This window comes from Cupressus sempervirens, chromosome 5 (assembly GCF_028749045.1).
Source record: "Cupressus sempervirens isolate cs-2001-9-10 chromosome 5, ASM2874904v1, whole genome shotgun sequence".
NCBI classification, from domain to species: domain Eukaryota; kingdom Viridiplantae; phylum Streptophyta; class Pinopsida; order Cupressales; family Cupressaceae; genus Cupressus; species Cupressus sempervirens.
In genome coordinates, this window is record NC_143122.1 from 339325432 (window position 1) to 339350731 (window position 25300).

Genomic DNA, 25300 nt, shown 5'->3' on the forward strand with positions numbered 1-25300 from the left:
GAATTTATGATCACATAAAGACATATTTATTACATATTATTACAAGAATCATAGGGAGTTGTACCTATTCAATTCAGAGGGCAGTGATAGAATAACTACACTGACCCAATTGTTGGTAAACATCATTTTGTCTTTCCAAGCATTGGGTATCAAAGAGTCAAGATTATAAAATCTAATAGGAGGAAAAATTGTTAACCAACAACATTAAACTTTAAACTTTTAGAATATCAGATAACTTACTATGCATGATAGATAATGAGATATAAAGAATAGTGTCCAAAGTCAAGAAAGTAGATTGTAGTAATTACTAATAAGTAACAAATTTAGAGTTGACACATCATACCATAACTATTAGATTTACCACATCTCTTTATCTAAATCTTTTGATTCCTTGCCATCAAGTTCAAAGAGTCCTTCATTAGCTCTATGATTTCTCCAATTTACATACCTCTACTTCCCTGCATCTCAAGATCTTCAGCTTGAGCATTAATGCTACCAGTATCATTACTTGAGTTACTAATTTCATTGTTTGGAATTTTTCCAACCTATTTCTTTGGCATTTCTTCCTCTACAAATTCAGCATTCTTTCGTACGAAAAATTATTGACTTCATATTTGGATGTATACAGCCTCACGAGATTTTTCAAATTCTTGTCTAGTTTGTTTCTTACCTTTGACTTTAGGAACCCCCAAAGAACTAAAAAATCTCTTGTCCTCCACATACCCCAATATAACAGTCAAACATAAATTAGCAAGCTTAAAATATTATGATATTGAATCCTTCAACACTTCACTCTGAGCCAGATTTCTCCAAAGCTTGGTTACTCATCCTTTTTCTCTAGAGTTCCACATAAGATCATATTGTTCCTTCATTGTATCTATAAAAAATGTGATTCTCTCTCAAATGAGATTCAACAAAAATTCCATATATGGTTACCCCATTGATTTCTTTGGTTTTGCAAAATTTAATCTATCAAAACCATTAATTTATCAGTAAAATCTTTCGAACTTTTGAAACTCTAATAATTGGGAAACGCAATACACATGGCTTCAAGTAATTCATGTGGAGGCAATCTTATTGGCATTTTCCTTCAAAGAATCAGTTATGAACTCAACAATCTTGTCAAAGACTTCATTTGTAACAATTAATTTTGGTTGCGTGGGTTTCTTACATTTTCTCATGGACATGGGCCTTCCATAGTAGTGTATTGGTATTCCAACACCACGTATATTGGCACATAAGTCCCCATTTGGATCAATCTATAAAAAGTTATTAGGATTATCCAAATTTGTGATTCTAATCCACCTTGAAAAAATTTCATCCTCGCAAAATGATGTTGGATTTTTAGAGATATTATTGGGGGTCATGCATGTCATTTTACACAATGTATTATAGTCTACAATATACATAAATATTTCTTTTCTCTAGCATGGGGAGAATGATTGTTAATGTTAAGAGTGTATCTACATTACTTAACCTTTCAAGTAGCTCACCATATTTTTGTATACCACCTCGTCGTGAGTTGACTCCATTGTACCAAGCAACAATGGATATTCAAAAAAACTTGATACATTGGTCCATCCTAAGAGATCTATCTAGTATCATTATCCTTAAGAAGCTTTCTCCTATTAGTTAGCCCCTTAGCAAACTGATGAAATTCCTTGAATCGTTTAGGACTTCAACAGAAGTGTTCGTAGATCTCTTTGATTAAAACTTCAACTTTGTATATTTGGAAATAGTCACTGACAATTCCAAAAGCTAGATTCATTTTGTGTCATATAGTGAATGCCAACAACGTAAGGTAGAAGAATTTTTTTTTAACATTGTGACAAGACCAATCTTGTGACCTTGCATTACTAAAGCTCCATTTGCTCCAATGTACACCAACTTTTGAGCAATTGTCATGTCATCTATACCTCTATGTTTAATTAGAGAACTCTTTGCTAATTCAAATATGTTTTTTGTTGGTGAATTATCCTTCATTTTAACAACAGTTAGTAGATTAGGTTGGCAGACAAAATTGTGTATAGCATAGACATGCATACATACCTAGGAAGTATTGTTTATTGCTATCACCTCATCTAAAGATAATGTAGTAAAATTTGACTCTTTAATTTTTGCCTTAGCAAGATAACTTTCTCATTCCCATCTATTGTTTACTTACTAGTGACTACTCAAATAATAATAAAGTTTCATAAAGTGTAATAAAGCACTCTGGGTAGTTTATCATGGCACACCCTTTGCTTAAAATATAAAAGACTGAAGAGCTCTACCCATGTTCTAATTCCATTGCTTTTCCAAGAAAAGGTTCAATTGAGTTTTTTACTTTAGTAGGCTTCATTTGTATTTTCTCCTAAAAAATTAAAAGATTTGTGTTTTCTTAACATGTTGAAATTCCTCCTTGGTTTTCCATCTTATCATCGATTGTTCCACTCCATCTACGATTTTCTTCTCATAGACTTTATTGATATGTTTTTCTATGGTGTCAATTTTCAGTTGCAACCTCTTTTCCTTTTTATTTATCCTATTGTATATCATACATCTGCAATCTACCAAAGTCTCACCTTCATTTGGATTGTCCACAGGTTCAATGAATGGATACTTTGAGGCTCATTCTATTTTAAAATTCCCAATCAATAGATTCCATTTCTAATTTTTTTGGATTTCGTATCATTTCTTGCTTTGTATTTCCTTTTTCCCTTTCATAGTCGTGCACCATCGCCATCTTTGGAATTCTCATCCAAGTCGATTATATCATTTTGGCTACTCTAGGTATTTGCCTAAAGATCTTCAAGTTCACTGTGATCAAATATATCATGTTTGTCAACTTCTTCAATATGTGATAGTGACACTGGCAGTGGTTGGGAATCTTGTAAATGTACTTGTGACATTGTAGCTTCCTAATTTTGGCCACCAACTTTTTTGCTACTAAAATATGATGACAAGGTTCTGCGAGTGCATTTTGTTGGCCTTTCTTGGCTTCCACCACATCATGTTCGACATATCAAAAGAAAAATATGACACCAAAAAAATCAACTTGTTGAAGAAGTGACAGTTGACTATTGCATATATTTACCTAAATAGGATTCATTGGTCGTACAACCTACACTATTAAAAATAGATGTCTTAGGTCTCCTTGGTTACTAGGTTACTAGTCCTAGGTGATAATTGACGACTAAGAGTATAACTTGTACCAACTAAATAAAATCGAACTAAAAATTACAAATAGATAGAGATTTGAGACTCGCCTTTACCTCAATTGCAATCGTCACTTGTCAATGCTCTTAGTAGTTTGAGAAATTAAGACTTCATGAATCACTATTGATCAGAATTGGGAGAACCTAATGACCTCAATAGTGTACACTAACACTGATCTATGAATGTATTTATACCAACCCTTTTTAGAAAATTTGGCAGGAGGCTTATAGCATATAAAAATATTTGGTGAAGACCATGTAATAAAAACATGTCTTATGTAATTTCCAAGTGGTTGTGGTTCATCCAATATATGGCCATTAATAATATAGTTGGCAAAATTGCATTATCATGGGATACATGTCTACGAAATTGTGGCGCGAATGTTGTCCCTCTCCTAAAAAACACCTTTTAAAACCATGGGAAAATTTTGGCCGACCAAATAGTTCCCTTTGGAAAAGGCAGACAAATGTTTTTAATTTTTTGTGTAAAAAATAATTATGATTGGCTATAATGTGTGAAAGAGAGTGTTGATGACATAAATCATGCAGCAATGGGCCCAGGGGTGCGACTCATTTTTGGTAAAGTTGGGGCAACCCGCCCTATCCCATATGTGGAAAAAAATTGCCAAAACAACGTAGATAGATAAGTGAAATTTTCCACTAAAATAAACCCTAAGCAACATAGAACCCTGTGAGAAGAAAGAACATTGGAGTTATGAACAATCTCCAAGTCAGTCTTCTCAGATAACTTGAAGGTAGTGGATTTGAAAACTAGGAAAGGATCCCTTTATTGCACAGATATAACATTGTTTCATCCAAGAGGAGAGGAAAGACCTGGCCCACTACCCACCTAGTGAGAAACTGAAGAACTTCTCCCACGAGACCCAACATCAAGAGAATGAAAGTGGACCTTGGACTCATCCACAGAGGATAAGCCCCCACTGAACCATATAGTGCGTGGAGGGATAAAACCCACAAGAACCATGACACTCACAACAAGGTCATTTGTTTTCCCAGCAACAACATTCACAAAACCCCCAAAACTAGTAGGGTCAACAAATATAGGCACCACATTCCATATGAGACACAATGAGTGACACCTTAGCAAGATTAGGACCTCCAACACCACCCAGAAGCACTACACTACATTAACCCCATTAAGAAGTGTAGATGTTGCATTTGAGACAAATAAGAAACAAACATACTACCAACAGAGCTCAATGCAGGCAATGTTATGGAGTCGGTCAAAACCCTAGCATTGGATTTCCAAGTATTATAAATGTCACTTTACCCCCAATTCCTATTTAAGTGGAACTAGAATTGATTTTCCAATTCCACCTATTTAGATGGAAGATTCAAATGTTGGTTTTGGGGGCAAATGGAAATTGAAAAAATTGTATTCCAATTTCATGTTTTGAACACAAACATCAAAAATGTCAAATTTCAAGATTTGACAATCTCAATTCTAGTCTAATTCCAACAAACAAACAAGCCCTAAAGGAATGCAAAACTTGTAGTGTCCATTTAAGATATCTCCAAGGAAGTTATCAAACACTTTTCTTCAATGTTTATTGAACACGGACCACAAAATTGGAAAATTCTATTTCATTCTAAATTGCATTCTCATTTGGCTAAAAAGCACATTAACAATTTTTTTCTTAGGCACTATGTCTATGGAAGAGATTGAGACAATCATAATCTATGCAATGTTTCTCGTAAGATAATCACCAATCTTATTACAAATGTTTGAATAAGTGTTTGGTTCTCTTGATTTTTATAAAGCTCATGATGGAGCAAGATGAGCATTCCTTCAAAATAAAATATTTTATTGACTTTTGGGTTTTGCTCAAAGTGGATTGATTGGGTTATGAGTTGTGCAACTTTGGCATCCTTTTCTATGTCAAGTAATGGTGTTCCCTCGTTTAGTTTTCAACTTCCAAAGATCATGGAGAAGAGAATCTTGTATCTTCCTATTTGTCTTTTTTATAACCAAAAGATTGTGTTGGTTGTGGAACCAACATAATGAAAGTGGTCTCATTTAGTGTTCTTGGTGGAAATCTTGACTATATCCCATATTTTGTTTGTGGGTAAAAATGCATCGATGGATATTGCCAAAATTAGGGAGACAAACAATTTTACAATAATGTTTGATCTATATTTATATGCTTCTTGTTGACAAAATAATGAAAATAAATCCAATAGCTTATTTAATACAGTAAAACTTATTCATCACTAAATTGCAAATATTTTTTCTTTTACAAATTGGAACTTCCTATGGACTAAGTATTCTCCTTTCTGGCAGAAGTTGCTAATGGAATAATATCTTAGACAAATTCCATATTAGGGTTAACTATTAGAACTTTTTTTGGACAACTAACTCTTTTAAACTCTTATCTCGCACATTCTTCAACTTCATAGATGTATAATTTATCTACTCCAAAGATATTCCTAAAGGAGGTTGATGTTCTTTCAAGAAAACTCTTATGTGCAAGAGATTTGGGAGGCCATTAATGGAGTCTTATGAGATAAAGCTTGGTTTATAGACCTAAAAGTTTAAAGGACTTATTCTTATGTTTTCCAAGCTTTATTGTTAGGCTTGAGTAGCCAAGTTATATTACAAATATGGTGTAGAGATCAAAACTTATTCTTATGTTTTCCAAGCTTTATTGTTAGGCTTGAGTAGCCAAGTTATATTACAAATATGGTGTAGAGATCAAAATCAAACCTGGGCTAGAAGTCTTAATTCTAAGTATTTGGGAGTGGTAATTAATCAAGACATCCCATAGATGGAATTGGTCAAGAAAGGATCCATGATTTGCAATACTATTAAAAGGTGCTTTGCCTATTTAGAAAGCATTATTCTAGGTAGCTAATAAAGGTAATAATGATTTGTTTCAAGAAGATTCTCCTATTCTCTCTTCTTTTCCCATCTTCAAACTCTACAAAAAAAATTTGAGGTGGTATGGCCCAAAGTTGTTGATTTTAAATGCATTATTTATTTTGGGAGATCTATTGTTCAACATTTGAAGGAGCCTAGAAGTTAGCCTAGAGGGGGTTATTTGGAGAATCAAGACACTTGTGAATCAACCTTGGAGTCCCTAGAGGACTCAAAAGTTGTGAGGGGTCATAGTCCTAAAGTGCATTTGACCACTTTTTGTTATCATCCTTTGAAACATCAAAAATTGGGGCATTAAGAATCTGTGTGGTCAAAACAAATTTGGAGAGCATGTGTCATTTTTTTAATGTAATTGTAAAGTCAAAACAAGTACATCATTTTAGAAAACATCACAAAGAGGATTCCAATGGCCTTACATTTGTGTTCTTTCTTACAAGAATGAAGAATGTACTAATCAACTTTTTCTTCAATGTTTTTTTCCTTCTATAAAAATATCAAGTTTGTCGCAAAAGATATGGAATAGATATAATATTCATACTACTTATCTAATTTCTAGAAATACTTTGGTTTGACTACCTACTTTTGCATCATTCCTTTTAAATAAATGAGATGTTGATTTTTCCATTCTTTAGTAGATTTAGTTTGAATAAAACCATCAAGTTTCCCAAGAATATCAAAATATAATCATGTAAATTTCACATAAGATCAAATATATACTTAAGACAATTGAGGTTAAATTCAATATCAATTATTCTCTTACCTCTTTTGATTCGCACTTAGCAAAGCTTTTTTATATTGTTCCTCTCTTATAATTCACAAGCTATGTCTAACTCTAAAGCTCGAGCTACAAGAACAAAAAAAAATCAAACAAATATTACACCCCCTTATGGTTACTTCAAAATTAACACAAATAGCTCCTCTTGAGGGAATCTATGTGTTAATGATTTTTGGAGTTGGTGATGATAGTGAAGGTTGAGTTCACTTTTCTTCTCTAGTATTATTATAATTGAATGACAACTTAGGCTATCTCTAGAATATAGAGAACTTGTGCAAAGGGATTGAGATAAAGGATATATTTGAATTAAATTCCAAGTGTCCTAAAATCAGCTTTGGTGGCTATATTGATACTAAGTTTAGCTACAAACTAACTCAAATCTCTTTTGTACATATTCCAAAATGATGCACTAAGATAGTTGATTGTTCAACTTAATGAGATTTTGAAAGTGTGACTATATGGTTGTACATTGGAGAGATTTATATCAAGATAGATCTCAACAAATTTTCAAGTGCATTTATGATGATCAAATAGACTATATTAAGTTTGTCAAGGGATTGTCATGCTTGGTGCTTTGGTTTTTTGAAGAATCTTGGTGGGTGATACAATAGGAACCCCCAATGGCTTACTCTTTTGATGGTTAATATGGGTTATCAAGAAGCATAATTGGTGCATTTGTATATAATGCTCTTTGAATAGTCTTATTTTTGCTCAAAGAAATAAGCTACCAACAATTGGATCCCTAGCTGAGAAATAATAAAAGAATATGATTTAAAAAATTATAGAATCATATCAATTATTGAATTGGTGTTAGAAAAATGCAAGAGGCTACAACACAAAAGTAAATTGTGAGCCTCCTATGTGGGAGGTCTTAGGTTCAAGTCTACTCAAGATTAATAGATGATAATAATAATAATGAATCTTTACTTCAGCCTCTTACTATCCCAAAAAAAACAAAAAATAGTGTTCAAAAATATAATAATGAATGTTATGATATACAATTATTGTAAATTATATTTTTTTTAGTCTTTTAGTAAGAAGTGAAAGAAAACTAAATAAACAATTTTAAATTTAGAAGCTTATTTTTTTAAAAAACATAAGAAAATGCCTATAATTGTAGCAAACATAATGATGAGATGAAAAAATACATTAAGCTTGAAATAAGACACATGGTACTGAGCCAATCTACAAGTTTATCTCTAACTTCCATTATTCCTAGAGTAACAACTTTATATATTCAACATATCAAACAATTGATCTTATGATCATCTCAAGGAGAGTACGTGCTATGTTTATTCAAGAAAACTTACCCTCTACACTCGCAAAGAACAAGCTTATCAACAACTGTCAATGATGAGCCTCTTTATTTTTAAACATGTGAATGAGTGTTGAATTTCCTACTATATCTCCAAAGCAAAGAACACCTTGTCATAAGACTAGTTCAGTGATCAACTAAAGGAGAAAACGAGCTATGTTTATATTAGAAAAATTATCCTCTGCACTTATGGAGGCCAAGATTCAAATTGTATGCTCACACTGTCGTCAACAAGTGGACAATGATGAGCTTTCTCATTCTTAAACCTTTGATATTCTATTCTGCCTCTTCGTACATATCTCACTTAAAAAACTATGTTATTCATGTTCTATATGGATGTAGTACTTCCACAACACTTTTTGAGAATCAACCTCGTCATTAAATATATGTTTTATATGAAACCAATTTTAGTTTTGATACAATGAAGAAGGTGCTAGCTTGAATGTTGGTAGATTTGACAATATAAACCTTTTCTCCATCAAGGTTTCAGATTAGGCTCCATAATCCATCATCGTAGATGTTAATAGAGAAGAAAAATATAACAATGAACAGCATACCTTGCTAGCTAGATAGAGGGAATGACATGATACATGGACCAAATAACCAATAGAGGAAAAGAGCTAAGCCAGTTTTAAGGCTCAAAATTAAAAAATGAAAATGAAAAGAAAAAAGAATATAAAATACTGTAGCTAAAACATGCTAGATGATCAAAACATATTAAAAACATAAAAAAATGCATACTATGAGTGCAGAGCATATCCATGTACATGCAACACAATATCATTATATTTATGTAAAGAACAAAATACCCATACTTCAAACATGCAATTGATGAAATTTAGAATTTGATTATTCTGTTATTGGTCTAGGTGAAACTCTCCATTACATTTAATTATGTGAAGATTTACCTTAGGGAATTTTTCTACAGTACCAGCATTTCAAGATGAAACTGCACCGTTCAGAACAAGAACCCATAGTCGATAAGCAAACCCTAACCATCATGCATGAACCATCAATCCTATCAGCCAAAACCAATTGGTAGTTTCTAACCTATCATTTATCTTCCTTGGGACAGCTGATCTCAAATAGCATACATTTTGTAACAGGCAAAACCAATTAATAGTTCCTAACCCTCTATTTATCTTGCTTAGGTAGCTGACCTCACATAGCATAAACCTTAACCCATTATATATTGCAAAAATTGAAAATGCAGAGTTATAAACCCAAACAAATTCCTCTAGTCAAACATGATCATCCATGCAAAAATATAGCTCTACAATCAGATGAATGAGTACACTTCTAAAGTGCAATCTGGCTCTTGCTAGTTACATTTCATTGAAGAGCCTCACCATACCAGAGTAACTTGTTACCTAAAACCAATTAATGAGAACATAACAAAGTATAAGTTGAGACTGTGTTCTTGATTTACCTACTAAATGGATAAATTGTGAGACCATAAGTTACATACAACAGTCCTGATCATCTTGTGTTCTATTTGTTTGAAGAAAGAAACTACACAATTTTTTTCCATTCAAATCACTAAATGTCATATGAAAATTGCAAATGACAAATTATGATAACATTCAGCCTCTAATAATAGCTTCATGCAATGGGCTTTATTACAAGCCAGTTAACAGCAATTTTCCATTGCTTTTACAAAGGCTAGGTTGCATGGCAGCAGAAAAAGAAGCCACTACAATGGAAATTTTGAAAATAATGTACAATAGCCATTGTACCATTGTACATAGAGCTAAATTGTGCAAATTTACCCAACAACAATGTCTGCAGAAAATGCAAACCTTTGATTAAATTAGTCCAAGCAAGTTAACACCAATTGTTAACATTGGCCAATCAGCTTCCACAAGCAAGGCATTCGTCTTTGTTCTCCAATGAGCAAACCATTTGAGCCACTTTTGTTTCAACATCTTCATTCACTGGCGTGGAATTTTCCTGATGCAAGAACCAAAGTGCATTGAAATCAAAATATCCAGTGCCTCTCCAACAAGGGAGTCATTTTATACATATGCAAATAGATATGCTTAATTAAACAATGAGAACAGACAGGAGCTGCCCAAACCAAACATTCTTAGATCTCAAATGCATACCTTTATGCTGGTTGCATCTACAGTAAACTTGATTGCATCTGCTGCAGCCCTTGATCGTAAATAATACATTCCAGTTTTCAAGCCCTGTCCATCGCAATTTCATAGATGACAGGACATCACTGACATGCTTAACACATCATCAGAATTAAGTGAAGTGCAGATCTTGCCACAAGAGAAAACCACGAGTTACCTTAGACCATGCATAGAAATGCAGGGAAGTTAGCTTTCCAAAGTTAGGCTGGTCCATATGAATATTGAGACTCTGGCTCTGATCTATATAACAGCCACGCTCTGCTGCCATGTCTACCAAAGTCCGCTGTTTTAATTCCCATACAGTCCTGTTCAAATGAGGGCACATAAATCAGAAACAATAGGAAATATTTTTTACCAAAAAATATTATTAGCTTGAAACATCAAATATTATTCAACCTGTAAATAGCTTTCAGATCATCTGGAACCTCACTGATGTTTTGAACAGAACCACTGTGATATATAACTTCATTCTTTACAGAAGGAGACCAAATCCCCATCTCTGTCAAGTCATGAAGTAAGTGCTTGTTTACCACCACAAATTCTCCACTGTCCAACGGAACACAGATTGTCAGTCAATAGCAGTTGTATTATATCCAGCAATTGAGAATAAATTTGTAAGTTAGATGATAGAGAGCATAACTCTGAAGCTAATGTGCATTCCTGATCACTTTTTGGAAACGTGGAAAATGTAGAATGTCAATTGTTGGCTTAATAAGTATCCATGGAATTATTGTCTCCAAGAATATAAATCTAGAAGTTTACCTTAACACCCTCCGGCTATAAATGTTTGATGTATAGGGTTCAAAACACTCATTGTTCCCAAGAATCTGACTAGTGGATGCTGTTGGCATTGGAGCAACAAGAAGAGAGTTTCTCACACCATGCTTTGCAATCATTTCTCTCAACATACCCCAATCCCAACGATCAGAAGGTTTCACATCCCACATGTCTGGTTGAAGTATTCCCTATATTAGAAAAGAAAAGATTAGAACATCCAATTTGTACAAAAGTCAATTTCACATTGAAAACAAAAGTAGAGTCATAAAGCTGAGCTTTGATTTATAGACTAACCTTGCTTACAGGACTCCCAAAGTAGGTTTCATAAGGACCTTCCTTCATAGCAAGCTCGGTTGATGCTTTCAAAGCATGATAGTAAATTGTCTCAAATATATCCCTATTCAATTGTTTAGCCTGCATGCAGCATTTGGCATTGATAACAAAGCCAGATAGATTAAAAACCAAAAACAAGTGTCTGATATGCATTTGCACTATATGCTCATATCAACCAACCTCTTCTGAGTCAAATGGCATGCCAAGCAGTATAAAAGTGTCAGCAAGACCCTGTACACCAATGCCAATTGGCCTGTGCCGCATGTTTGACCGCTTTGCAGTTTCCACGGGATAATAGTTTACATCAATTATCTTGTTAAGATTGTAAGTCACAATTGAAGTAACCTGTTTTGCCAGAAAAGCATTAGATAGTCTTGACTTGTAAAGAAACAGGAAATGTGCAGAGCCAACACTTAGACAATAGAGAACAAATTTGAAATAAGTGATAATTAGGCTAACCTCTGCTAACTTATCAAAATCAAAAAATCGCTTTCTGCATCCCCTGCTACCAACCAACTTAGAGGGCTGAGACTCATTGGGTACACCCTGTACATAGGGATACAAATCAGCTTCTCAAAAATGTCCAGAATAAGGCCTCAAATTAGAACGTTCATAGAAAACATACCTTCTCCTTCACATATCTAGACAAGGCAATTGAGGCCAAGTTACAGACTGCAGTTTCAGTTGGACTTGTAAATTCAATAATCTCTGTACAGAGGTTTGAGGACTTAATAGTTCCTAGATTCTGCTGATTGCTTTTGCTATTACACGTGTCCTAAACAGCCAACAAATGCCAGCATAAATAGACAAACACACATGTGCAGGTCAAAGATAACCCAACAATAAGCAAATTACAAATGCAATTACGATAGACATGCATACCTTAAATAGCATGTATGGATTCCCAGTTTCTATCTGAGCTTCCAGAATTGAAAACCAAAGCTTGTGTGCTTGTATAACCTTTTTTGCCCTTCCCTGATTTTATAGAAAGCCAGCTATTATCACGTTTCAGCTGATCCAAAAATATGACATAATACCAAAAGGCAAATTTACCTCTTGCTCATATTTCAGATAGAGCCTTTCAAATTCTTCTCCCCAACAATCAGCCAGCCCAGGAGCTTCATTTGGACAGAACAATGCCCAAGTAGAATTCTCTTCAACCCTTTTCATAAAGAGGTCGGGGACCCAGAGTGCATAAAATAAATCACGTGCTCTGTTTTCTTCCTACAAGTCATATATGTACAAATCAGCCAAGGGACACCAAAGGCAAGCTGGGAGAGTTTTATGATTTGGAGTATCCACAAAATGATCCTTTCAGACAGAGAATTAAGTATGTCAATATATTTTCTTGGTTAAAATAAATCAGCACTGCATATTGGTTTTAAGGTTGTTACCTTCCCATGGTTCTTTCTCAACTCCAAAAACTCAAAAACATCAGCATGCCATGGTTCAAGGTACATGGCAAAGGCACCTGAATGAGCCAGAACATCAGTGGCTCAGAACTCTGAGCACTCTTTATTCAGATACTAACAAAGATTTTAGAAAGAAAATCAAGCTGGGAACACTACCTTTTCTCTTGCCTCCACCTTGATCAACATACCGGGCAGTATCATTGAATACACGCAGCATAGGCACAATTCCATTTGATGTCCCATTTGTTCCTCGAATATAACTACCAGTTGCACGAATATTATGAACTGAGACACCAAGCCCTCCAGCTAATTTACTGATTACAGCACATTCCTTCAAAGTATCATATATTCCCTCAATACTATCATCTTTCATGCAAACAAGGAAACAGCTGCTCAACTGCCACACACAAAAGTCAAACAAATAATATAATGGATGACATCAGAATCAAACAAAGCATAATACATTAATTCTAAATCCAAACACAAACCAGGAGACCCTACTATCTAAAGGTATTCTGAAATCCAAAAAACTTTAAAATGTGTTCATCACACTTTTCCCACATGATACTATTGAGACCATCTCCAAAAGAAAACAATTTCCAACCAATCAAACAGAAATAGGCAAACCTGTGGCCGTGGTGTTCCAGCATTGAAGAGGGTAGGAGAGGCATGAGTAAACCAACGTTGTGACATCAAATGGTATGTTTGGATAGCTGAATCAATGTTGTTCTTATGAATTCCAACAGAAACTCTCATTAACATGTGCTGAGGCCTCTCAACAACAACCCCGTTATCTTTCAAAAGATAAGACCTCTCAAGAGTCTTAAATCCAAAGTAATCATAATCAAAATCCCTGTCATAAATGATCTCACTGTCCAAACGGGCAGCATTCTGCAAATCAAAGGGAAAAACTCACATACCATAAACTGACAAGGTTATAAAAACTAAGATTATGCTTGTTTATGTTTCTCAAAGTAACTAAAACACAATCATCTATGTCATTTGAAACTTCTTTAGCTCAAGTTAATACTTGCCTTCATAATGATCTCATAAACATCGTCTGCAATTAGAGGAGACTCCAGTCCAGACCGTTGATTAACATGGGCATACATTTGCTTTATCCTGAAACACCACCAAATATTATGAGTGCAAAACTAGCATAGCTATATGACATTAACTGCAGAAGGTGAAATACAGCATTTCCAAATCCAATAAGAATAAAAGCATGCTTTCAGAGAAAAAGGACTTACGTCTCAGAAAATGACTTTCTGGTGTTCTTATGAAGATTTGAAACAGTAATTCTAGCAGCCAGCTGCAAAATGAAAGAGACTTTTAAGGCATCTATAGCAACATGAGATAAATACAACATTGATGTTGAAGCAGAAAACTCACTTGGGCATAATCAGGATGGTTTGCAGTCATAGCAGCTGCAGTTTCAGCAGCCAATTCATCTAGCTGACTTGTGGTAACACCTTTGTAAACACCAGCACAAACCTTCTGGGCAACCAAGACAGGATCACAATGCTCTGTATTCAGTCCATAACTCAATTTTTTCAACCGTGCAGTAATCTTGTCAAAATGCACTGCCTCCTGCCTACCATCTCTCTTGATCACATACATAGTTGCTTCCTGTGAATTCAAAAAGCCAAGGAACTCAGTTTAAGTAAACAATTCAAACCAACTCCTTATGCCAAAATTCTGTCCACCAAGCTGACTGTACTTGAAACTGTACATCACAAACATTCTCATTTTTAAGGAGTTAAAACTGCTACGCCAAATGTTGAAAATGGGTATTTGCATGGGCAATACCCTAAACACAGACATGGTAAAGAAAGAAAACTGAATAAAATTGTGAGAACAGGATTCAACAAATAAGAACTACCATTCCAATTCGGAGTTAAAATTGGCATGCTACATCTTCAAATGGGCATCTACAATGGTAACTTCAAAATTCTGGGAGAGGGAAATACAATTACTTCAAAGAGTGCATGAATGACACATCTTCATGGGAGCTATCCAAAATTACCAATTCTTTAAAAGATTAAAAGAAGATAACCAAATCCAAGTACATCTTACTCTAACACACACACACACACACACACACACACACACATGTACACAAACAAATGCACTTGCATACACACACACTCCTGCACACACACTGCATGCACACACAGCATCTGCCACAGCATCAGAATACAGTGCAGAGTAAAATATATCTCCACGTCTTAAAATAGTAGACCATGCTTACAACACACTACATCAAAGGCAGCCTACAACCTGCCCAAAGGCTTTACCAATCTAATGTTTAGAGCTAATTATAGAAAAGGTTCTCAAAACTAAGGGTATACACTGGGTTCTGGGGAACCAGGGGACATAGAAACACCAGCACTGAAACCCTGGTTCTGATTTGTATTTAAGGTACCCAGCATAACTAGCTATAAAGAATGCAATAGCAGCTACAAACCCTCATAAACTGCCAGTATTATGTTTGTAAGTAATCTGAAAATGTTTTTCAATTAGCCAAAAACATCTGCATATATCTGATATGCTTGCTAATAGTTTTTAAAAGGTTTAAAGAAATACACTTGCAAAATGTCTTCATACAAGAAACTTCCAGAAGTCCACAAGACACTCAGGGGTCTCCTGGGCACCCCTGAAACACCTAGGTAGCTCCTAGGCATCCCCAAGACATCCCAGGACTCCTACCCATCCTCACATTCCAGCAGAGGCTGAGTGGCAGCTGAGCAGTGGTTGGGGAACACCAAGTACCCATCATCTAATGGACTTTTTTGGGAATCTCAAATAAGAATTTAGAGTGCTGTTACAATAGACATTTTGTTGTTGCCTAATTTGTAGACAAGCTCAAACTTAGACACAGTATTCCAAAGGTTTAATGTATAAGCACGGAGACAACAGCAACACTTAAAAATGGCCTAAGAGTACAGGATATACTGACAGAAAACCAAACACAAACCTAGGTAGGCCAAATAGTACAGGATATACTGACAGCAAGGCTGAAGGTATTATTTGTGAAATAAGGCATAACCCCTTAATCCCTGTACCACAATAATCACTCACTAAATCAGCCTATATTCCCAACATGAGATTTAACTGGCAACCCAAATTTAAACCTAACTAGCTAATCAGCAACTGTACACAAAACTGGGCTGATTACTCCAAATATATGTGTGAGCCATGTTGGACTAACAACCAACATTTTCTTTCAGGATTCACAACATGGCTTAACCACCTAATATGTTCTATAAGTCTAGTGGCTGTATCAAGCATTGATACATCATTCTTTTGGTGCTACAGCAACCTTAGCTTAGAACAAGTGGTATCAGAACTTGGTCATAAGTTTGAATCTCCTTGTGACGCTGAGGGGTATTGTTGGAATTCATGATATGACTTAATCATCTCCAGTGTTCCATAAGTCTAATGGTTGTATCAGGCTTCAAAAATCAATCTTTTAATGCAACAACAACCCTAGCTTGCAAGAAGCCATGGGTGATTGTGGTTCACTTAAGAAAGTGACTGGTTTGTACCCTAAATTGGAACTTTCTCCAACAATTAGATCCAGAGCTGGGTAACTAATGAGCGTAGGACTTTAATGCCCACAAAGCTGAAACAATTCCTGGTGAAACTAAGGGAAGCTGGAACAATTCCTCGTGACACTAAGTGGAACCCCTGTAACACAAGATTCTCTTGACACAGCAACCAATATCTATTCTCCACCTGGGTCAACAACCAATGCATTTTCCCTACTGAAGACCTCCATATTAGCAAAGCCTGCAAACTGGGGCAGCTAGTAAAAGAAATGTTGCATTTGACGCTCAGACTCGCCATCTCAAAACCAGGAATACGAAAAACCAAAAGCTAAACAAATAAACAATTTGTAATTGAAAGAAAAAATAACTCTAATGTCAATAGTCCTGAAACCAAAATAGTTCAGAAAATACAGAAAAACGGGAACAACCTCGCGTTGTATCTGAAATGAGCTGGAAGCACCCAAGGCGAAAGCAGACAGCGAGTAATTCCGTCGAACTGAAAATAAGTGGTGGTACGCTAACTGGTATAAAGCTCATTTGCATACCTTTCAATTGGGCGTTTTGTCAAACAGATCAAATGAAAACCAAAAACACGCACAGACAGGAAAAAAAAAAAACCAGAGGCAAGAGTGCAAAGAATTAACTCACGGAGTTTATTTGAATCGGCAGAAAACTTGAGAGAAAAGAAAAAGAGGCGGTTTTTCGAGCTCTACTGCTTATAGCTTGCCGCCTCTGCTGCTCCTTTCTTTGCGAATGCTAACACTTGCAAATGCAATCCTCCTTTTATCGTTTCATGAGTTTGTCTTCTTGTGAATTGGTTATTATCTACTCGTTTCCCTCCCTGATTCAAACCTTGAATTCCAACAAATTTTGACAATTCCAGCTCTTCCCGCCAAACCCAAAACTGGGAGACAACGTGCAGGGATTTTAGTTTCCTCTTTGGTGAGGGATAATAGGGTGATCTCATACTGCTGTTTATCTGGGTTTCTTTTATTATAGATGCTAAATGCACTTCTTGCCTACATAAATTTTGAATTAAGTATGAGGCATGGTGGAGTTCCTTTTAAAGTTTAGAAATGGCTATTAGCTAGTTCTGCATTGGGGTGAGGTGTCATTGAGAGGAGCAGTCTTATGAATTTTGTAGTGTTAAGCTGGGGTTTTATGGGACATGTGTTCTCACAGATGATATGAGATTTATTTTTTAGGGTTGCAATAGAAAATAGTTCTAAATTTTGGAAATTCAATATATCATTTTTTTATGTGGTTTGATTTTCGAACAAAAAAATAAATGAAGAGAAAAAAAAATAAGTTTTACTATTTTTAATATAAAATTCATTAATCTAATTTCTCAAAAAAATTCATGGGATCGTTTATCTTTAAATATTCTATTAAAATCTTTCTATTATAGATCTATTTTTAAGGAAGCCATAAAACTTGAATTGTTGGAAGTTAAAAAGTTGGTTGTTTCATAAATTTCTAAGGTTGGGTCTCATGGAAGGGGGTTTCCTATAAAATAGAGTTGCTACTTCTTAGGGAATATTTTAAAGCTAGCAGTCTCATGATTTATGCTCCTCAAAATTCTAGCTCCAAAATTTAAGGAGGGTATAAATTAAAAATAAGATGAAAATCTGAATTTCTTCTTAAAGTACATTTTAGTTAAAAATCTAAAATTTAGATTTTTGACAAGTGAAAAAAAACAATTCCTAAGTTCGTGGAGCTTTCACCTGCCTCCTAAAAATCAAGGGCTTCTACTTTTTAGGAGAATATTCTAAATAATCTCGTAGCAAAATTATATTTTGCTCATGAGACCACCCACTTCCTAAAAAGTACAGATTAAGCCCCCCTCATAAGACTGCACCCTAAGGGTACAACTTTTTAATCTCCTCAAATCTAGGATTCTTAAAATAAGAATACATGTAATTTATATAACTATTGTAAATGAAATTAAATTTGTTTTTTAAAGCAATTTATCAAAAGTTATATCATGCAGCATATTTTTCCTTCATTCTTTAGAAGGTTTCTTTCTAAATTTTAGATTCAAAGTTTCTCTTATTAACACAAATAAAGGAAGGTGGGAAGCTAATCTCCATTCTCTCTCACATATCAAAGTCTTTCTTTATTCTTCAACCTATCAAGATTATTGCATGCCAACAAAAATCTAAAGACATTCAAACTTCTAGGTTCAAAACTCTGCAAAAAGGATTAGAAAAGTATATATGAAGTTATGGCACTTGATTGATGAGATCTAATGTTTGATAATTGAGTTAATAATAAAACTTGACCTTCAATGAAATATTTTACATTATTCTTAGAGCTAAAAAAACCTTATTCCTACTTCATAAGAGTGAGTTCATTTGTAGTGTTTTCATATATATTACTAGCAGTTGCATGTTTTTGTACGTGCAACAAAAAGTCGATACAAGTATTTTGTTTTGTGCAAAGTGGTAAAAAAATATATCATAAATATGTGTACTACAAAAAAATATTACAAAGTTGTTTTCCGTGGAGTGACAAATACTATCATTGGCTTAGAGGGCAGATGATGTTGTATTTTGACTTACATCTTTCATAATGATTAGTCATGGGTTAAAACCCTAAAAACTATGAGAATGTGATAATAATGCTTTAAACAATGGAGAGTTAATACACAAACATTGTTTTGTTTTGTGTGTAATCTTATATCATCATAAATAATGAAATATAAGCATATGTTGTAGTTTAAAATTAAAAAAAAATATTTTAACAAGGGATCTAATGATAATATTCATTGAGTGTTAAGTACACAAGAGTCACAATTAAGTGTGTGAAGTAATTTGTTTTGTCTATTTTTCTACTACGGAGATTCCAAGATTAAAAAAATATATGTTAAAGAATTTTATTTCATGATCTATTTTGCATTAGTTATTCCAATTGATTGCATCCATATTTGATGCATTTCGAAGCCATATAAAACCGTTGAACCCCAATGTTGTCATTCATACCTATACTAGTATTTTTTGCTTGTAGTAGTTTTACTATGACTTCTTTATGAAAGATTTTAAATCTTTGGTGAATGTATAATGATGTGTTTTGTGGGTCTTGAACAATATTATCTATTACTTGTTTCCTAGAGAACTTTATTGTTGGGTTTGCATTTTGTGGGAACCATGCATGAAGATTTGTCCATTTTGTGTTTGTTGAGCTCAAAGTGAAGAAAGGTGTTAGGGCCCCTAGTTGGTGTATCATGTTTGTTAATTCTAGTTGACTTTTATTCCAATAAGCTCATGTACCTCTTAATGATATTCCAAAGTGCATACATTGATTGGCTAATTAATTGTTAAGTACATTTTCTAGGTTTTGCCGAAGGACTTGGATAGTCTTTGGCGCATTCTCTCTTAAGGAGAATTATTGTTGTTTGTTGGCTACGATGTTTCATATTTAAATTATAAATGAAATAGTAGAATCATACATGTTTTGTAAATTGGTTATCAAAGTATCTCGGTAAATACAATGTGTATTCATGCATGTGAATGTGTTTACTTCTTGGTTGCAATGGTAGTGCAGTTCCATTATGGGAATAGTGTTGGGAAATCCCTACTGAAGCAGCCCTTAGCGTAGTATTCATTTATTGGTGAGTTATTAATTTATGGCCATGGTATGATGTTTGGATCATTATTTTTTAGGCCTAACATTGTCGTTATGGTTTGCAGCTCATGTTGTCTATTAGACAATTTTGGAATGAACAATGATGAATTGTGCAGTTCTATGTCATCTTTGAGAGCATTAGCTAACTTGATTATTGTTGTTGTGTCTTGATATTTTCTTACCAAGTTGTGGAGCATGTTTGAGTAGTTATTTTAGGCAATAAATTGGCTATGTTGACATCAATAACAACATTCGTGTAGTATTGGTCATTTTGGATTTTGTAATTTAGTGCCTTTAAAGCACCGTGTTTGTTGACATAACAATCGTAATTGTTCCCTTGTAAGTTTGTTCAACATATAATAAGAAGTTCTATGTCTTGTAACCTTCTAGGCAAAAGATGGTAAATGGTTGAAATATCTTGGGGAAAACTTATAATATTACTATTATTGTATTTATATTATCTTCATCTTGCATGTGCCATTTGTAAGATGAGGGATACTCTAGCAATAAGCATTTCTTCTACTTGGGTGAGGTTTTTTAGGACATTTGGTTATTTTCTAAGTTCTAAGTTATTTGTTAGAGAGAATCAATGTATCCCTTTGTTTCTCAAACATCTAGAGCATATGGTATCTAGAACATATTTCCTTATGCTCATACATGTGTAGATTTCTCATATAATAAATGTTTTGACTTGTGATAATGCATCAATGCATTATCAGAATTGTTACATTGGTTCTAAAAACTCTATTTTGAAAATAGTAATCAACATAATAGTAGGTATTATTTGGTGTTGTGGGCTGAAGCAGATTTGGATGTTATCTAGATCTATTGAGATTGCTACATGTTCATTTTGTTTTTGCCTTTTTAATAAATTATTACTGTGTGGGTAGATAGCGTAGATTTGCAATTATTTCCTAAGATACTTGTTTGACTTTCTGTGAAGAGTTGTTTATTATTTTGTGGTTGTATAATTTTTGTTATTTGAAGCAGAGTTTCTATGTTTAAGGAAGACTTTTCTTTAATCTTTGGATATGATGCCTAGCAACAAAAATTCCTTGTGCTAATTGTAACATTCTTGATTCTTAACAGTTTAAAATTTCTTTTCTCTTCGACAGTTAAAATCAACATTTCCAATTTTTTAAAATTTACTCACAATTTACATTGATAATTGGAGATAAAGATAGAAATAAAGAGTTAAAAAATGAGCAATGTGAAGATTTCAACAACAATAGGCAACTCATTTTGTAAAACGACTATGATTAAAACTTGCATTTGATCAATTAATATAATGTTGTAGATAAGGATGAAAAACCACAATAAAAGTTTCTTAATGTATGAAGTGACTAAACATTTTATTTTAATTGAATTATAATTTTACATGAAACTTTATAAAATGAAGTAATTTTAAATAAGAACAAAATTAAATTTGTGAATATAAATCAAATACAATAAAATGATGGGAAAAAGTCAACCCTGGTAATATAGAGGTTGTAATAAAATGCAAAGCAAAATATAGTGGTTATGAGTGTAAATTAATTTAAATATTTGTCAAAGTGATATAAAGATGTTGGTGAACAAATTTGTCTTCTTACCAATATTTCTTTAAAAAGACTCTATCACCTTTTCAAAGACAATATGAGTTCACTATAGTTGGGTAAGCATGTGTTTATTGCTTCCCTCTAAATTGCATAAGATACAACTCCCTTGATGGATTTGCAATGAATCCCTATTTTTTGTTTCTATTAACATAGATTGAGAACAAGAGAGAAGTACAATATTGAAGGGAGTCAACAAAGTATTACATGAAGGATGACTAGGAGAGTTTAAAAAAAATAAAACATATAAAACTTTATTTACAGTCACCAAAGCAACAAAAAAGATTAGCTTTAACATTCATTGTTCCATTCATTCAGTATAATATAGTTCTTGTTCTAGTCATTTCCACTGTGCCAGTTAAACATGCAGTTCAATCCATCAAGATTTTCCCTTTCACCGTAATTCCTTCTCTTGCTATTGAAATGATCCAGAGTGTTGGTGTCATAAGGATTAACATCATTAGTCTTCTCTTCCAAATTAAGGAAGTTGTAGCGTATCTTCTCTCCATGATTCTCAATGCCACCGTGGTTATAAAGTCTCTGACCAGCATCCAAGTCATTAAATTATTGGTTCCCTTGTTTCTTTGTGCCATTATGATTTGTAAGAATCTGCTCAACATCCAATTCGTTACATTTTTGAATTTACCTTTCGAAAATGATCATGACTCCTTTAAGAAACTCATTAATTTTTTCCTTGGGCACTTCAATAGTAGTTGTAACCTAAGACACAATATAGAAATTTGTGAGTTTGAATTTAAACTCAAGAAGGTCATGTTCGTTGTCTTGGAAAATCTCTTTATTCCTTTTTTTCCAAATGGTCCACATGATTTCAATAGTTAGAACAGATGAAAATCTATCCAAATTGAAATCAAAGTTTGGAATAAAACTTGCAAGAATTTCATGCTAGGAGAGACCATAATTGCAGTTCCATTTGATGGGATTACCAAAATCATTGACCATAGTCGTTTGGCAAACACACATTCAAAAAAAAGATGTTCAAAAGTTTCCTAATAGTTAGACAAGGAGAAAATAATAGGTTGAACACCATAAGAGGAAAGAACAGATCCAACAACAAGTTTTTTTAAGGAGGAACATCCATCTAAAATACACAACTCTGGGCTCAATAGGGGAATGCCAAAACAAACCAAAAGCAAAGTGTCATCAAGAAATCTCCCAGTTAAAACCCTAAACAAGTTTTATTCTATTGATGATATTTTCATTATGCTTAAGAATATTATAGATTTTCTTGCAAGAGCAACTATTAAAATTATTGTCATCCATCTACTTGATCTGATCTAGCCACTATTTAGAACTGAGAATAGCACCAGGAAAGAAATTACTCATTGCCTTGCATATAAGAGTATAAGTTTTATTCTAAGTGTTTGGAATATTGAACTTCTTGCTAATTACCTCCCAAGACCCCAAATGTTTGTCAACCATAATACCCTAAATAATAGTTATACCTAAATTATGCCATCTTTTATCAAAGCAACATTGAGTTAGAGTAAGAAGTTTGTTGTTAAGACTAAAAACCCCACCAAATGGATCTATTGATCACAACATAGTTTGGGCGTTTCCCCATAATGTGTCTATTGCAAATCAAGGATCTAACGTGGAACCAAGCTTTCCAAATGGATGAGAACACCTTGTAACCAAAAACTTTAATATCAAAATCTTCAAAAACAATGTCAAGTAGAGGAGTATTATGCCAATGTTTACCCTTTTTATAGAGGACATATGAATATTATTTCTAATAAGATTTTTCCAAGGTTCGTTCTCATTCAAAGCCCTAAAAATTCATTTGGAGGCAAGAGCTAAGCCTTGCAGTTTTAAGTCTTTGAGCCTGAGACCCCCTCCCCCCAATGTTTTTTGGAGAACAACACCAGTTCCATTTCATATAATGTCTTTTCTTGTTGGCCATGCCATTAGAGCACAAAAATTCTCTCAAAATTTTCTCCAACTTGTTTGATTGATAGTTAGCTAACATCCAAGCTTAGGAGTAATAAATTGCATGAGAAGAAAGGACTTTTTATACAATTTGAGCCCTCCCTGCAATAGATAGCATATGAGTTTTCCATTTAATATGTTTTTTTCTCTATCTTTTAAAAGATTCAGTTCCACGTCTCTTTGGTAAATGGATTTAAAGCAAAAAGAATTCTCAAATATCTTACAATATCATTAGGCCCTTGCCAACTCCAGCCCTTGTTAGTAAGCCAGTCAAGAGGGGTGTCTGCCCAACCTAGAACATTGGACTTCATGGAAGCAATCTTTGCTCCTGAAGCAAATAAAAATAATTGAATTCTAGCAAGCATTGTCAAAGTTGCCCTCATTCATCTCCACAAACAAGGTAGTATCATCACCAACTTGCTCAACAAGAAGATCTTCATTATTTGGAAGAATTAAACCTTTGATTGGAGTACCAATCTAGGTACTTCCAAGAATATAGGACAATGCATAAACAACTATAACAAACAAAGAAGGAGCCAAGGGGCATCCTTGTCTTATGGATCTTCCCAAGGAGATGGGATTAGACAACACACCATTAACATCGATGATAGTATTTGAATCATTGAAAAGAATTTTGACCCATGTGCACTATTAAGGAGGAAATCCAAAGGCCCTTAACATTTCAACCACAAATCCACATTTAGTTCTATCATAAGCCTTTTCAAAATCCAACAAAACCATGGAGACATCTTTCCTATTTCTTTTGGCCCAATGCATAGCCTCCCCACTGGTCAAAAGGTTATCTAAGATGTATCTCCCATTTATAAATCCAATTTGAGTCTTGGAGATAATATTGTTAAGGATATCTGAGATTCTTCTAGCCATAATTTTAGCAATAATATTATAGGAGATATTTAATAATATTATTGGTCTCTGAGTAAAAGCATAGATCTGTGTCACCCTTTGTGATATCCAACAAGGTTACGGCTGAAACGGATTCGGTCGAAACATATTCAGTCATACAGACGTGGCATTTTTTCGTGTCGACGTGTGAGGGGGTTACGGTCGAAAGGGTTTTGGCCATAACCCTGTTTGATTTATAAATATCAAAAAATCACTTGTCAACAGTCATTTCACTATTGCGATTTTCAAGTGGTTAGAGTGTTTCAGTCGTAATAGGTAAGTGCATTTTTTTATTCTATTTATTTTATGTTTTTTAGTTATTACATGTTAGCATTAATTAAATTAATTATTTTAAAGTGTTTTAGTAATTAAATTAATTATATTTTAAGTGTTTTTCTTAGTAGTTGATTATTCAGACTAGTTAATTTTCTTTATATAGTTAGATCTTGATATGTTAAAGATAAAAAAACCATATAGTATTTTTTAATTAAATATGTACATTTAATCATAAATGTAGATTTTACATGATCAAACATAGAAAATTCAAGTTGAGACTTAGATAACTAAAGTAATTACACTTGATAAAACATTAACGTAGTACAAACCTAAATAGATAACTAACATGTAACTTGAAACATTAGGTAGAACTAAACTATAATAAGTTCTAGTTGTTCAAACTTGAAAACTTAAAATTTAACCAACTTCAAACTTAGAAAACTTGGAAACTATAATAACATGTACATGAAACTTTGAAAACTTGTTAAGACCTCAAGATAGCTAAAAATTCATTACATTTTAGAAAACATTAACATAGTAAACCTATATGTAGTAAATAAC

General features: G+C 33.8%; 1 protein-coding gene across 1 annotated transcript; it reads right to left on the reverse strand.

The window, feature by feature from the left end:
* Positions 1 to 9643: 9643 nt before the first annotated feature.
* Positions 9644 to 17152, reverse strand: LOC149556072 (ribonucleoside-diphosphate reductase large subunit-like). Its single transcript, XM_089830207.1, has 18 exons — positions 17043 to 17152; positions 14236 to 14472; positions 14094 to 14155; positions 13878 to 13965; positions 13471 to 13734; positions 13000 to 13240; positions 12826 to 12902; positions 12485 to 12655; positions 12314 to 12406; positions 12057 to 12206; positions 11891 to 11977; positions 11612 to 11776; positions 11393 to 11512; positions 11084 to 11286; positions 10718 to 10867; positions 10479 to 10626; positions 10289 to 10372; positions 9644 to 10133 (listed from the first exon to the last, which is right to left on the reverse strand). The coding sequence occupies exons 2-18, from the start codon at positions 14461 to 14463 to the stop codon at positions 10035 to 10037; spliced, it is 2430 nt and encodes an 809-aa protein (XP_089686333.1). The 5' UTR covers positions 14464 to 14472; positions 17043 to 17152; the 3' UTR covers positions 9644 to 10034.
* Positions 17153 to 25300: the final 8148 nt, after the last annotated feature.